General features: G+C 35.2%; 1 protein-coding gene across 2 annotated transcripts; it reads left to right on the top strand.

Moving 5' to 3' along the window:
* The first annotated feature begins 2,864 nt into the window (after positions 1-2,864).
* On the top strand, positions 2,865-12,976 carry sptlc1 (serine palmitoyltransferase, long chain base subunit 1). 2 transcript variants are annotated; one of them, XM_060896140.1, is made up of 15 exons: positions 2,865-2,930; positions 3,735-3,842; positions 5,750-5,844; positions 6,004-6,097; positions 6,442-6,514; positions 6,607-6,739; positions 6,927-7,056; positions 7,498-7,587; positions 7,743-7,850; positions 8,705-8,800; positions 9,247-9,343; positions 10,632-10,686; positions 11,216-11,333; positions 11,609-11,682; positions 11,864-12,976. In XM_060896140.1, the coding sequence occupies exons 1-15, from the start codon at positions 2,877-2,879 to the stop codon at positions 11,955-11,957; spliced, it is 1,419 nt and encodes a 472-aa protein (XP_060752123.1). In that variant the 5' UTR covers positions 2,865-2,876; the 3' UTR covers positions 11,958-12,976. The 2 variants fall into 2 exon arrangements, with proteins under 2 accessions (XP_060752123.1, XP_060752124.1); XM_060896141.1 differs by lacking the exons at positions 9,247-9,343; positions 10,632-10,686; positions 11,216-11,333; positions 11,609-11,682; positions 11,864-12,976 and adding an exon at positions 9,062-9,240.
* Positions 12,977-13,653: the final 677 nt, after the last annotated feature.

Genomic DNA, 13,653 nt, shown 5'->3' with positions numbered 1-13,653 from the left:
GTATGTAAGCCAATTTATCAATGTACATTATTCACACATTTTTTAATTATTATGTATAGAAAGGAGCCACCTAGAAACCAAGGGATAAGGATAAATATAAATGTTCCAGTCTTCCACCTGGACTGTTCCACCTGGTTTAGTACACCCACACCCTGTCACTCGTCATTTCACGAACGCCTGTGCAAATATGTAAGGAAACTTTCGGCAGAAGGAAAAAAACAAAATAAGAATGAACTTAACATTTTAAACAATGAAGCTTCCCACTTGTGGCCCAACTTACTAGGAATCTATGTTAGATATTATTTTATCTTTATACTTTATATAAAGATATACCTGTCTGTAATTTCTCAGCTACTTTGACAATATAGGTCATTTTTGTGGGTACACAATTATTGACAAATAGAAGACAGCGACAGACCATTTATAAAGAACAATTTACACATAGGTATAGTCTTCACTTGTACATTTGCAGGGTAGACTAACAAAGTGCTTAATAAAGGATTTAATAAGTTTTAAAGAAAAAATTTCAGTGGTGATCATATTGTTGAAAAGCAGAGAACGTTGTAAGCAGCAATAGATAGGCGATTTGTACACCTGTAAAGTGCTCTATGTGGATAGGTGTTCCTGATTAATGGCCACTGTGCATACATATGCCCTAGAAAATAAATATGTATACAATATATAATATTATCAAATATAATAGAATAATCAGTGTTGTTATATATGCTCTCATAGTTTGATTTCATGTTTTCATGTCCTGTTTTCATACGTGCTTCTGAAAATGACCATATATGTGATGTTTTTGTTCTTCGTTCCAAGAAATAAGGAAGTGAAAGAATATTGGTCATGTTGTATTTGCTAGAATTATTGTGATGCTATTTGGTTCACAGTTTATGGGAACCATGTAGCCTTATTTTAACCCAATTATGGTTGCCTTTATGGTCAGTGTCTTATGTAGGCCATCAACGTGCAACTCTTGTTCATGACAACATAAACATTAATTTGATGTTGTCTTAACGTTATTACTATTTTCCAGTGTTAAACCTCAGAAATTACCTCTGTGCAGTAAGTCTGTGTTTCCAAAGCAGACACCCTCCATTTAGGCAAAGTTGACATTGGCATACTAGATCGTCAGTCATTGGCATACTAGAAAGTCTAATTATTTAACACAGGCCTGGACATGTCTCTACAATAATATAATATGTGCAAGAGGACACACCTCTGCCACAAGAGGTTAATAACTTTTGTGGTAAATTGGTGTTAGCATGCTTGCAAATATTGTACCTGTTAATCTCCTTGATTAAATAAAACAATCTTTTTTTATGCATAGAATGGCTTAATGTCTATACGTTAAAATGTAACCTTCAATTAAAGTTTGTTGTCTACAGTACTACAGATCAGTGGTTTTCAGTACTACAGATCAGTGGTTTTCAATTTTCAGGTTCATGTCTAGCCCAGGATGTGAAGCAGTGTAGAACAGCGCCCCCTGCTGGTCAATAAACACATTAAATGGACTAAAACGACAGAATAACAAATAAATAAAGAGAGACACGCAACTTCGAGCATATTTTGACATGAATATTCAGGTTTTGATTTTATAATTCACATTTTAATCCAATGCTTCAATATGCATGTGCAAGGGGATTTAAAAAATGCTACCATTATTTGTATAATTTGTATTAATCTTGCATTATTATATCAAATAATATAATTTTATAGATAAAAAAACAATAAAGATAAGGGGTATTTCATTCAAAAATGATCTTATATTACACTTCAATCTAGAGTAAGTTCTCCACCCAGGATTACACCTAATAAACTGAGCCATAGATCTGATCTGACACATGTAACATTTGGAATATACAATGTGATGCACTAATGAAAATGCTTCTAATTTGCTTTCTTTTCTAAATGAAAACATTTTTTTTTTCATTTTAAATTATACTTATAGACTAATTGATTAATTTGAGTGAAACTGGAATATTTTACATATTATACAGTTTTATAGTATTGAGTAGTTCCTCTATTTTGCTTTAAAGTCATTGTGCACAAATCCATCAGAATGCCATCTGAACACATGCTTCAATGAAAGAAATAAGGAATGTGGAAATTATTTCCTTTTTCTACAAAGCAGTCAACCTGGTCAATATGGGATCGATATGGGGTCAGTATGGGGTCAACAGGGATTTTAAACATTTACTTTCTTTGTTATACATATTTATAAATGTCAAAACCTTATGCCAATTGTTTCAGATTTCAAATGTGGTCTTAGACCTTGGGACCTTTGGACCTCACCGGAGTAACATTACTATGCAAAGGATGTTTGACTAATTTTCCCAAAACCAGAAAGAAACTGACTTAAAAAATATGCAAAAGCCACACTTAGTACTTATAGTCTTGATTTTGGCCTTCTTTTCTCTCATTTGAATTCATTTTCCATTTTGAGAGTTTTCTCTTTCGCAAAAAGAATAGTTATTAAAAAAAATAATAAAAGGAATATAAAAGGAGTAAATGGCAAAGGGAAATATCAAACACATGATTGAAAATGATAAGTTTGTATAGCTTTACACTGATAGAAACATTACACAGAAAAATATGTCATTTGTACCTGTATAGGTATTATGCACAGAAAATCCATACAGTGAGTAATTGGAAATCAAGAACCAAATTTTATATGCAAGGACGCCTTTTATGTTTTCTTAATCTTTCTTTATTTTCTTTAAAATTTAAATTTAAGTAAAAAACAAACAAACAAACAAACAAACAAAACAGTATTTTCTTTATTACTTCAATTCCACAAGGATCCACAAGGGGGCGCAGGTACATTGTAGACAAAATGACGTATACTGCTTGGTCAGGTGGCACTGATTACCAAGATGGCGGCGGGGCAACAGTGGGTGTTAGTTGAGATGGTTCAAGCTTTTTACGAGGTTAGTGCAAATTTTCTTGTGATAGAATTTGTAAAAATATAAATAAATAACGTATTGTTTTGTTGTGTTCGTTCCACTGAAATTGTCTCGGATTGGTATCTCTTTTTGAGTCGTAAATTGTAAGCTAGTTTGTTGTCTAGCTAATACAGGAAGTAAAACCTGGTTGCCAAATAGGTGGCGGTTTCATCCTGAATTACCCCCTATTTCACATCTAGCGCCCTACATATAGGGTGTAGAATTAATTCTAAGTGCACTAATGTAGGGAACAAGCAGCCGTTTAGGGTTAAGACTTTAATCCCATTTATTAGCTGTTTACATTCATATCAACAACCAAATCCAAGTGAATTTTAACATTTTAGTAAACAGTTTTTAATCCTCTTGCTTTTAACTAGTGATTTGCAATTTAAAGTCCTAAAATTCAACAAATGTAAGTTTTATGTTTTTATGAGCTTTTAAATCATACACTTAACGGTTTTACACCACAAACGTACAGACTATTATTTTTCTAACATCTTTTTTTCTGGGTTGTTATCAGAATCAGAATCAGGTTTATTGGCCAAGTGTGTTTACACACACAAGGAATTTGGTTCCAGCTGTTTGTGACTCTCAAAAGTACAGACATAAATAACACTATACTATACAAGACAAGATAATACAGACTATACAAGAAGCATGTTACTGTAACTGTGTATTATATTCATTGATTATTACAAAATAAAAGTTTTTCTCATGTTACTGTACATGAAATGAAATTCATGTTGAAAAGTCAGGTATGATCAATCACACCGTTTTCCTTTCTCCTAGGCACCAGCTTATCATCTGATCTTAGAAGGAATCCTGATATTGTGGATAATCAGACTGTTGTTCTCAAAAACATATAAGCTGCAAGAGAGGTCTGACCTCACTGAAAAGGTAATGAAATCCTAAAACAAGAAGGGTCTGTGGAAGCCTTGTGTTTAAGGTGTTGGGCTACCAATCAGAAGGTTGTGGGTTCGAATCCCACGTCCACCAAACCGCCACTGTTGGGCCCCTGAGCAAGGCCCTTAACCCTCAATTGCTCAGATGTATAAATGAGAGAATGTAAGTCACACTGGATAAGAGGGTGTCTGCCAAATGATGTAAATGTAAAACATGTATCATATCTTTTTACTGTTGATCTTATAAGTATCATGAATGAGCATTATTTACAAGGTTGATTTAAATAAAAATAAAAAGGAACAGTTTATTTTTGGCTTGTTGTTTTTAATATGGTTAAAAAAAACAACTTTAAACTGAAAGTCATGGGTCAGGCTTTTATGGTAGAACTCAAAAGACAGTACGATCTTTAGAAATCTCATTTCTTCAGTAAGGTTAAAGATCTTCATTTGCACTGCAGTCAGTGTATTTCTTAAAACAAGATATCTGCATTGTCAGTTATTTAAACATGGATTAAATTAACTGTATAATGCCATATTATGGCAATTGTATATCAGTTGTAGAGCATAATATCATAGGCTATTTCAACATGCATTGTTGTGCTTTTCTTCTTAACTATTCATATTTTTGCTAGTAATTAATTTATGCTCATTGGCATGTTGTATAATGTTAGGTTACTTAACGTTCCTGTTCATCCAGGTTTATGAATAAAACACTATAATAAGAATTATAATAATATTTTTCAAAGGATTGGTAAACTCAAAATAGGAAAATACCCAGTGATATCAAAGGATAATCCATTACTGATATTTAGTAAGTCGTTTAGACCAAATGGCAGATAAAAACTTTATATAGCTGTAGTTAACAGTTGCAATTAATGAAAATTAATCCAGCCCTTTAAGGCAAATGACAGGTGATGATAAAATATTTTTTAATGTGATATTTAGTCCTGTGTGAAATGGTCATGTCAATAAAAATTATTTTAGGAGTTTTCATAATGTTTCCTAAAATCACTCCAGTAAATATATTTTTTTGTATAATCTCCTACCCAATGAAATATTAGCCAGATAAATTGCTGAATAATAAAGTATAAACAATGTCCAAATTCATGAGGTTATCTAATTAGCCAATCATGTGTCAGAAGTGCAATATATAAAACCATGTGGATATGGGCCAGCAGCTTCAGGTAATCTCCAACCATTAGAATGGTGGGAAAATGTGATCTCAGTGACTTTGACTGTGGTATGAGTATTGGTGCTACATGGGCTGATTTGCATATTTCTCTAACAGCTGATTTTTTGGAATGTAGTAGAATAGGGGACTTGCAGTATATAAGTGCACCTTAAAAAAATCTGAAGAATCTGTGTGATGTGAACTTGTCAACATGGACCAGAATCTCAAAGGAATATTTCTAAAGTCAGAGCAAGGGGAGCACACTATACTATTGTGTTTCAGATCAATTGTTCAGTAATTATAAAGGTGTTGCCCATTCCATATTAATTCCTTCTTTGCTGTTCTAATAACTTTCTTCCTTCTGAGAAGACTTTCACATAATAACACTGTGAGTTCAGACACTGATATTGGGCAAAGAGGCCTGTGGTGCACTCTGTGTTCCAGTTCATCCCAAACGTTTTCAGTAGGGGTTAGAAGTTCTCTTTGGAGGCCACTTAAGCTCTTCCGCATCAATGCTGTCCAAACCATACCTTTTTGGCAAATTCTACACAATTCTGTGCTTCTAGCTTTATGGCAACCGTTTGGGGGAAGGCCCACATATAGGTGTGAACTTCAGATGTACACAAACATTTGGCCATATAGTACGTGTCTGCAGAACCTAAACTGCTTTAAAGGCTTTTAATGCAGATGATTGAACACTGACATTTCTCTGTTTTCTGTGAATATTTTAGGAAAAAGAAGAGTTAATTGAAGAATGGCAGCCAGAGCCTCTGGTTCCTCCTGTCATGAAAAATCAGTCATCTCTAAATTATGACGTTGTGACTGGGTAAGCTGGCCTGGAACACCTTCCATTTGGGTTCACTGGATCTACATTATTAGCTCTGACATGACTAATTATAGCCGCACTGTGGACTCCAAGCTGAAAGAATAATTCATATGTGCTGCGCTACTACTTACTGCTAATAACAGTGTTTTTATTTTACAGCTCTCCAAGCCACAAAATGATTGTTAATGGGAAAGAGTGCATTAACTTTGCCTCGTTTAACTTCTTGGGCCTGCTCGATAATGCACGCGTTAAGGTTTGTACCCTTGTGAATGCAGATGTTAGTCTAATTGCTTTTCCATGCTTCTTAAAATTCAGATTGTATCCAACTCTGATTGCAGAGCGGTGTTCAGCGGCAGCTGTTTTATTGCTTAGTGTATTTTAACGGCATTAAATGAATTTCATGGCAGAACATGATCATCTTGACAGCGCACTTATTTATAACTAGATGATAAAATAGTGTCTCGAAAGGATTTCAGTACTTACGATAAGATTATAAAAAAAATAGAATTGGTGTGACTAATTATTCACACATTAGGATGTAATTTGTAAATAATAATTTGTAAGTTAGTTATTTGTTTTAAAACTTTTCTATTTCAGCAAAAGGCACTTGCATCTATTAGAAAGTATGGCGTGGGTACTTGTGGCCCAAGAGGATTCTATGGAACATTTGGTGGGTGATATTTCTTTCCATAAGCTTATAAACAGTTAAACTCTATTTAAGGCATTCCTTCTTTTAATACATGCCAAAATCCCTTCTTTTAGATGTACACCTGGAGTTAGAAGAGCGCTTGGCTAAGTTTATGAGAACAGAGGAGGCCATCATCTACTCCTATGGCTTTGCAACCATAGCCAGCGCCATTCCTGCCTACTCCAAGAGAGGCGATATTGTGTTTGTGTGAGTGTTTGTATATCGTATGCTTCTCTTTTCTCAGCCAGAGGGCCGTATGTTGCAACTATAATGTTTCTCTTGAATGTTTCTGTTTGTTGATGACATTCTCTTTCTGTTATTCTCCAGATGCACCAGTCTTTGCGTACACAAGTATAAAACGTATTATTGTGCGCTGTGTGTCTTGTTTTTGCAGGGATGAAGCAGCATGTTTTGCAATCCAGAAGGGCCTGCAGGCTTCCCGGAGCTTCATTAAATACTTCAAGCACAACGACATGGAGGATCTGGAGCGACTGCTAAAGGAGCAGGAGCTGGAAGACCAGAAGGTGGGGAAAGAGTCATGCACATACTGCACATGCATACTGTGGGAGGAAATGTAGTGCTTTCAGGACAAATATGTGTAAGATACAAAACTGCAGTTACAACAGAATAAGAGCCATGAACAATTCTAAGGTTTTGTGTGGCCATATGTCATGTTTAGGCAGATGGAATTTACCTCGCTCCTTTACACTCCTTTACAGTTTAATCTTTGCAGAAAGGTAACTTTAGACAAGGTTTACAATGACAAAAACACTGAATTTTAGTGCCATATATTCAGATTCTGCAAGTTGATGTATCAAAATATGCTATAAGCTCTATTTTGGACAAAAGCCAATATTTCATCTTTTCTTCAGCCATCCAATAGGTTTTTTCCAGAGCTCTGAATGTATATGCAAAATTATTCAATCCTTTCTCTGATTAGTATTTTCTGCTGTGTATTTTCTCAGAATCCACGCAAGGCTAGAGTCACTAGAAAATTCATTGTTGTGGAAGGCCTGTATCTGAACACGGCAGACATCTGCCCTCTACCACAGCTGGTGAGAAAACACTGTCCTTACGCTCTCCTGAGTCCAGTGTTTACATTGTTAGACTTAAATTCAGAGGGTGATTTTAATCTTCTTGAATTGCATTTTTTATTTTATTTTTTGTAATTACTAAACAGTGACTGAAAATGTTGAATGTTTATTTCCAGGTGAAGCTAAAGTACAAGTATAAAGTACGCATCTTTTTGGAAGAAGGCATGTCTTTCGGTGTGCTGGGAGAACATGGCCGAGGCGTCACCGAACACTTTGGAGTTAGTGTAAGTATCACGTGTTCGATTGTGTTGTGTTCCACAGTCATGTGAATAATGGACAGTTCCCCTTGAAATCCCCTTGAAGTCATTCCTAGAAATGAATGAAGGACAGTCGGAAATTGGCAGCTTGTTGAAAATATCAGTATTGTTTTTAACGTGATTAAACAAGACAAAACAGTCATTGGTTTACAATAACACAGTGTTGCATTGAGAGTTGTGCAAACATCAACAAAAGCAAGAGGGAGGTCTCTGTGATTAAGAAGTATTTATGAATCAACTATGACCACATAATTTTGATTGTGTGCAGTAAAACATAACAGCTGCTAGTCTTTTAAAATTCATACTTCACACCAAATAAAGACAAAGAGTCCATTAGAAGAGAGAAAAGGTTTTGGTCCTCTGTCACATGAAATTGATTTGGAGTGATGTGAATAGTTTTAATAGGTTATTAAATGATTTAATCTTTTGCTTTGTTTGAACTTTGTTTATTTCATTGGATTGATTGTGATGGTTCAAAAGAACCTCTGTGTGATTCATTTTGTACACAGTTTATAAAAGAAACATGGCTGTCTTTGCCCTAATGTGTACTGTCAGTGGAATGTGCAGGTATAAAAAGCTCTTTTCAGTAAATAGTCAAATTATTATTCTACATATTAATATTTGAAAAACTGTTCTAAAATGGTCTGGTATTTAATGTACACTGAAAAAGGTCTGTGGCTACAAAATATGAGACCACCTTCTTTCAGCTGTACAACCCATCCCTATATGTCACTTATTTTGGTCAATGTTAGACACTTAAGTATTTAATAATTTTTCTAATGTGTCTTATAATCTAATACTGTGACTTTTCCTGTATCCAGATGGATGACATTGACCTTATAAGTGCCAACATGGAGAACGCAGTGGCTTCCATAGGTGGATTCTGCTGTGGCCGATCATTTTTAATTGATCATCAGGTATCTGAGACTCTTTCAGTGCTTGATATTCCTCTCTCTTCAAATCATCTGTCTAAATTATTGGTGTAGTTGATGTTGATTTCGTATCTGTGCGTGATCTGAATCAGTTTCTGCAGTAAATCTGTAAATTTGGAAGTATGGCCTTTGCATCATCATTCGAATGATCAAAAGCAATGGATATAACTGGATACATGTGTGCTTTGAAATGTAAACCAAGCTAAATTCACAATGACCCATCTATGATGTATCTGTTATATGCAGTCCAGATTTTTGGCAGAAAGCACCACTTGATCACCGTGAATGTTGGACACACTATTTGAGCAACATTTTCTGGATTTAAATTGAAATCATTCTTGGAAACCTTGAGGCAAAATCCCTTATTTGGACATTGAAAAAGTAACAGGACATTTGTCATATCACTGAGCGGTCATTCTTGTGTGTGTTAGCGTCTGTCTGGACAAGGCTACTGTTTCTCAGCCTCGCTTCCACCCATGTTGGCTACTGCTGCTATTGAGGCCCTCAACATCATGGAGGAGGACCCAGGTAAAAGACACACACACACACACACACACACACACACAGCTCTAGTGTTCAGTCCCCCTGCCTATATTTTATCTTTCTTTATTTAACAAAGAACACAAAAGCTGTTAATATGTACAATAATTTCAAAAGGGAGGAGCAGTAGATTAATGAGAGTTTTTGTTAGCCATCAGATTACCGGGTCCATTCCACTACACAATTTTCAACTGGAAAGACTTCAGACACAAAGAAAGACTGATATCTTCCTGATTTAGACCATATGTTGAGGCCCATATGAAAGCTACAAAAATATTTTTGACCTTTTGAGCACTGAAAAGGGGCGACTCAACAGACTGTAGACCTAACTCTGGATTTAATAGAGACATACCTTCTGAAACTATTCTTGATTTTATCTAGATTTCTCTATTATGAAAGATGCAGCAATAGATCCGTATTTAAAGTTCTAATCTGACTGTAAGGTTGTTCAAAGTAAAGGAATCTGAGAGTCAGTGGGCTCCTGAGCATGACCCCAAAACCTTCTTCTGTCTCATGCAAATTCAGTTGCAGGATACTGCTAAAGAAAACTACTCTCATATTATACTGTATAATTAGCAGATACATTTTTATTAAGCAATTGTATTAATTAGTGAGGATTCATTCATAATTTCATTGAGTCTTTAGTTTAAAATATTTTCATTGAGGTTTTCACTTTGGTGAATACAAACAATGCCGTTCAACCACATGCTGATCGTGGCACCAGTGAGATTTAGCTATTGCTTTCTCTTGTCATAAACAGAGCCATGCAGCAGCTCTTTCTTCTTTATATCTTTTCCTCCTCATCTGACCTGTAAAATAGGTCAACTTCCATAGCTCCATTTTTTTATTTTATCAGCACCATCATGCTTACCTTCTCATAGACTGCTAATAGTCAGGCAGAATATGTCATAACTCATCGCAAATATGGTGCATTGAATACCTGGAATTATAAGTCCAATGTTTGCAGTCTCCATTACTTCTATATTGGATTTCTCATTAAAAGGATGTTGCTAGAAAATAGTCATGAGAAAAGAAGTTTTGTTTTTCAGAGTATCAGAAACCAGCATAAGCACCAGAATTACTTAACACTTAATATTTCAGAAGGAACGTGCTTCAGGGTTTGAACTTTCCTGTATGTACTGAATGTTGTCACAAAACACAAAAAAGCCAAACGTGTACAGGCCTTATTAAAATAACTTATACATGAATAGAGTTAATTGTACTAGTTATAAATAAACTCTTGACTAAAGCAGATTTTTCTTATTTGCTTTTCCAGACATTTTTGCTATCCTGAGAGGAAAGTGTAAATATGTCCACAAGGCATTACAAGGGTAAGTCATTTTAACTCCTGGCAAATTGAACACGAATATTGGACCGAAAGATTTGCTAAAAGATCTCCAAATCAATGCATCCTTCTGTAATTACATTTAATAACAAGTATGTTGCTCTGTAGTTAATGGAAAGATTTGCGAGCATTAATCATTAGGGGTCGGTAAGCGAATACTGGTGTGCTTTTGATTGGGACGGTCTGGCACACTCCAGGATGTATGATACAGGTCAAACAGCTTTCTTTATATATATATATATATGTGTGTGTGTGTGTGTGTGTGGGGGGGTGTGTGTGTGTGTGTGTGTGTGTGTGTGTGTATATATATATATATCATTTACATATACACACATTACAGAAAATGTGAGTAGCCTTTAAAACACGATGTTGCTGAGGCTGATTCCCTGATCCTCACATATGCATTATCCTCTGTTGGTAACACTTTATACCAGCTATTTTATTGTTAAGAGCTAAAACTGAAATCATTATAAACTATTCCTTCTAAAGTCATGTCTTTTGCTTGTGTATTGTAGAATTCCAGGTTTGAAGGTTATTGGGGTTGAGTTAGCTCCAGCACTCCATCTCCAGCTTGTGAACAGCACCGGATCCAGAGAGAGTGATGTCGGGACACTACGCTCCATTATTGATTATGTAAGACACATCTAATTACATGTCTTACTCATTACATGTCACAGTGAGGATCATTTTAATATTTTCACAATGGTTGAGCTTCAGGATTTTACATAAAGCACATAAATTGATTTGGCATTTATTAATTTCCACATGTAAAACAACAGATGTATATGAACCGTAAATGTTAAAGCTAATGCAAAGTAGGTCCTTGACTGTAGCAGTAACCATGTACATTTTTAGATTAAACTGCATTTATTCAATTCTACTGTACTTTACTATTTGCATGCATGCAGTGTTTGGACAGACAAATAGCTTTGACTCTGGCTCGCTACCTAGACAAAGAAGAGCGTTTCCTTCCATCACCAAGGTGAGCGCATAAATCTTTAAAGTTAAAATAAAGTAAAATGCTGTATAACAATTGTCTGTTTTTAAGCCATTATAGACTTTTAAGCGTTACATGCATGGCTTTTTTTCCACCCCTTAATCTTATTTGCTTCTTTGTGCCTGACATGAATATCTTCTGCATGAATTTTCTGCCCTCTCTTTAGCATCAGAGTGGTGGTTACTGTTGAGCAGACTGAAGAGGAAATTGAGAAAGCAGCATCCTGTATTCGAGAGGCAGCTCTTGTGACACTTAAGTAGTTGCAAATTCTTCCAGCATGGTGACAGACACTAAAATCAACAATAACATGTGTTTCAAGCTGAACACTGTCTCCCATTCTGCTCATGATGGTGCTTTAGCCATGGCTACACTGTCAGAACTGCAGACCTCAGTCCACCATGGGACATTCAATGTGTCATGCATCATGAGAACTGAATGAATAGTTGCAGCTTTTCGACTCTTTATAAATATTATATTTAAAACATTGATCTGTTTTGTGTTGCAGTTTCACATTGAAATGAATGTAGAAGTTCCATTGACCAAATATATTTATGTTTCATCTGATGCCTTGAATGAAAGTTGCAACGGTTGATTAAACTGCAGTTAATACTAAAAATGGAGAGTTAGAACATATTATATTCAAGTTCCTTTTATACACTGTTTGGGTTTAACCCCTTAACATTTCCATAAAAAAAACATTTCACTTGCTTTTTTTTAATGAAAAGTACATTTGGGGATTTTTGTGTGTGTATATATATTTTTTTTTTTATGAGAATTTTTTTTCAATCCAGGAAAAATTATTTTTTACATGATTTATTCTTTTTTCATATATTGCATGATACTGTCAGCTTATTTTGACAGCATGAATGCACATAGCTTTATGGACACATTTTACATTTACTTTTATAAATACTGATACATAATTGAAAGCAACATTTAAGAGTTCTTGGGTTTATCAGAACCCTACAATAGAGAGAGGGTCCCTTTCTGAACTTGTTCAATGTTGAACCCTGTAAGAAGATTTTTTTTTTCTATTAAAAAAAGTTATTAAATGATATTAAAGGATCTTTGGTTCTCATGCAGGGGGAAGCATTAAAAGTTCTATGAAGAATGTCAAAACTAGGTTTCTTTTTAGAAAATTTCCAAAAAAGAGCCCTTAAAGAAAAGCTTGAACCATTACCATCCAAAGAACTCGATGTGTTTTTTTTTCCCCTAAGATTGCATATCTTGTATTGCTGCTAACTGTGTGGGGTTTTCTTTAATAAAATCAATTTGTAAATTTGTTGTTGTGGTGTTTTCTGTAATTTTGCTCTGTCTTAGAAAGTAAAAGTCAAAAATGTTTATGAAAGATCTTTGACTTGTCTGACTCACTAAAGAAAGTTTTCTCCAGGTTTCTTTAATAAGCTAAAAGGAAAATTCCACACTGAAACTCATAAAATGTGTTTGTTTATATTGAAATATTTGATGTGCTTAGTGATTCTGGTGCTAATTTGAGTTTAACTAAGAAATTTGTCTAGTTAATGGTCTATGAGAGCGGGATGACGTTGACATCAGTATTAGTAAAAAAATCAGGGGGCCAGTGGTGGCTCATGTGGTTAAGGCTCTGGGTTGTTAATCGGCGGCTTGGGGTTCAAGGCCCAGCAGACCCAAGCTGCCACTGCTGGGCCCTTGAACAAGGCCCTCAACCCTCCCTGCTCCAGGGGTGCTGTATCATAGCTGCCCCTGCACTCTGACCCCGTTCTATTCTATCTTAGGAGCCTTATCTAACCATAGAGTACAGATAAGGAGATGAGACATCTTAACAAACAAGGATTAAAGCACTGCTGCATTGAGCTCTACAGGTAGAGATTATTCTTCAGCAGGCAGCTGAATGGCATTGTGGGTAATTTCAAAATCTTGCCCCAAACTCAAAATAGACCAATAGGTCGATGTTAAAAGTTAAAAAAAACAAAACAA

Source organism: Tachysurus vachellii, chromosome 20 (assembly GCF_030014155.1).
Source record: "Tachysurus vachellii isolate PV-2020 chromosome 20, HZAU_Pvac_v1, whole genome shotgun sequence".
Lineage (NCBI taxonomy): Eukaryota > Metazoa > Chordata > Actinopteri > Siluriformes > Bagridae > Tachysurus > Tachysurus vachellii.
Note: the sequence above shows the minus strand (reverse complement) of the source record. Positions and strands in the feature narration are given on the sequence as shown.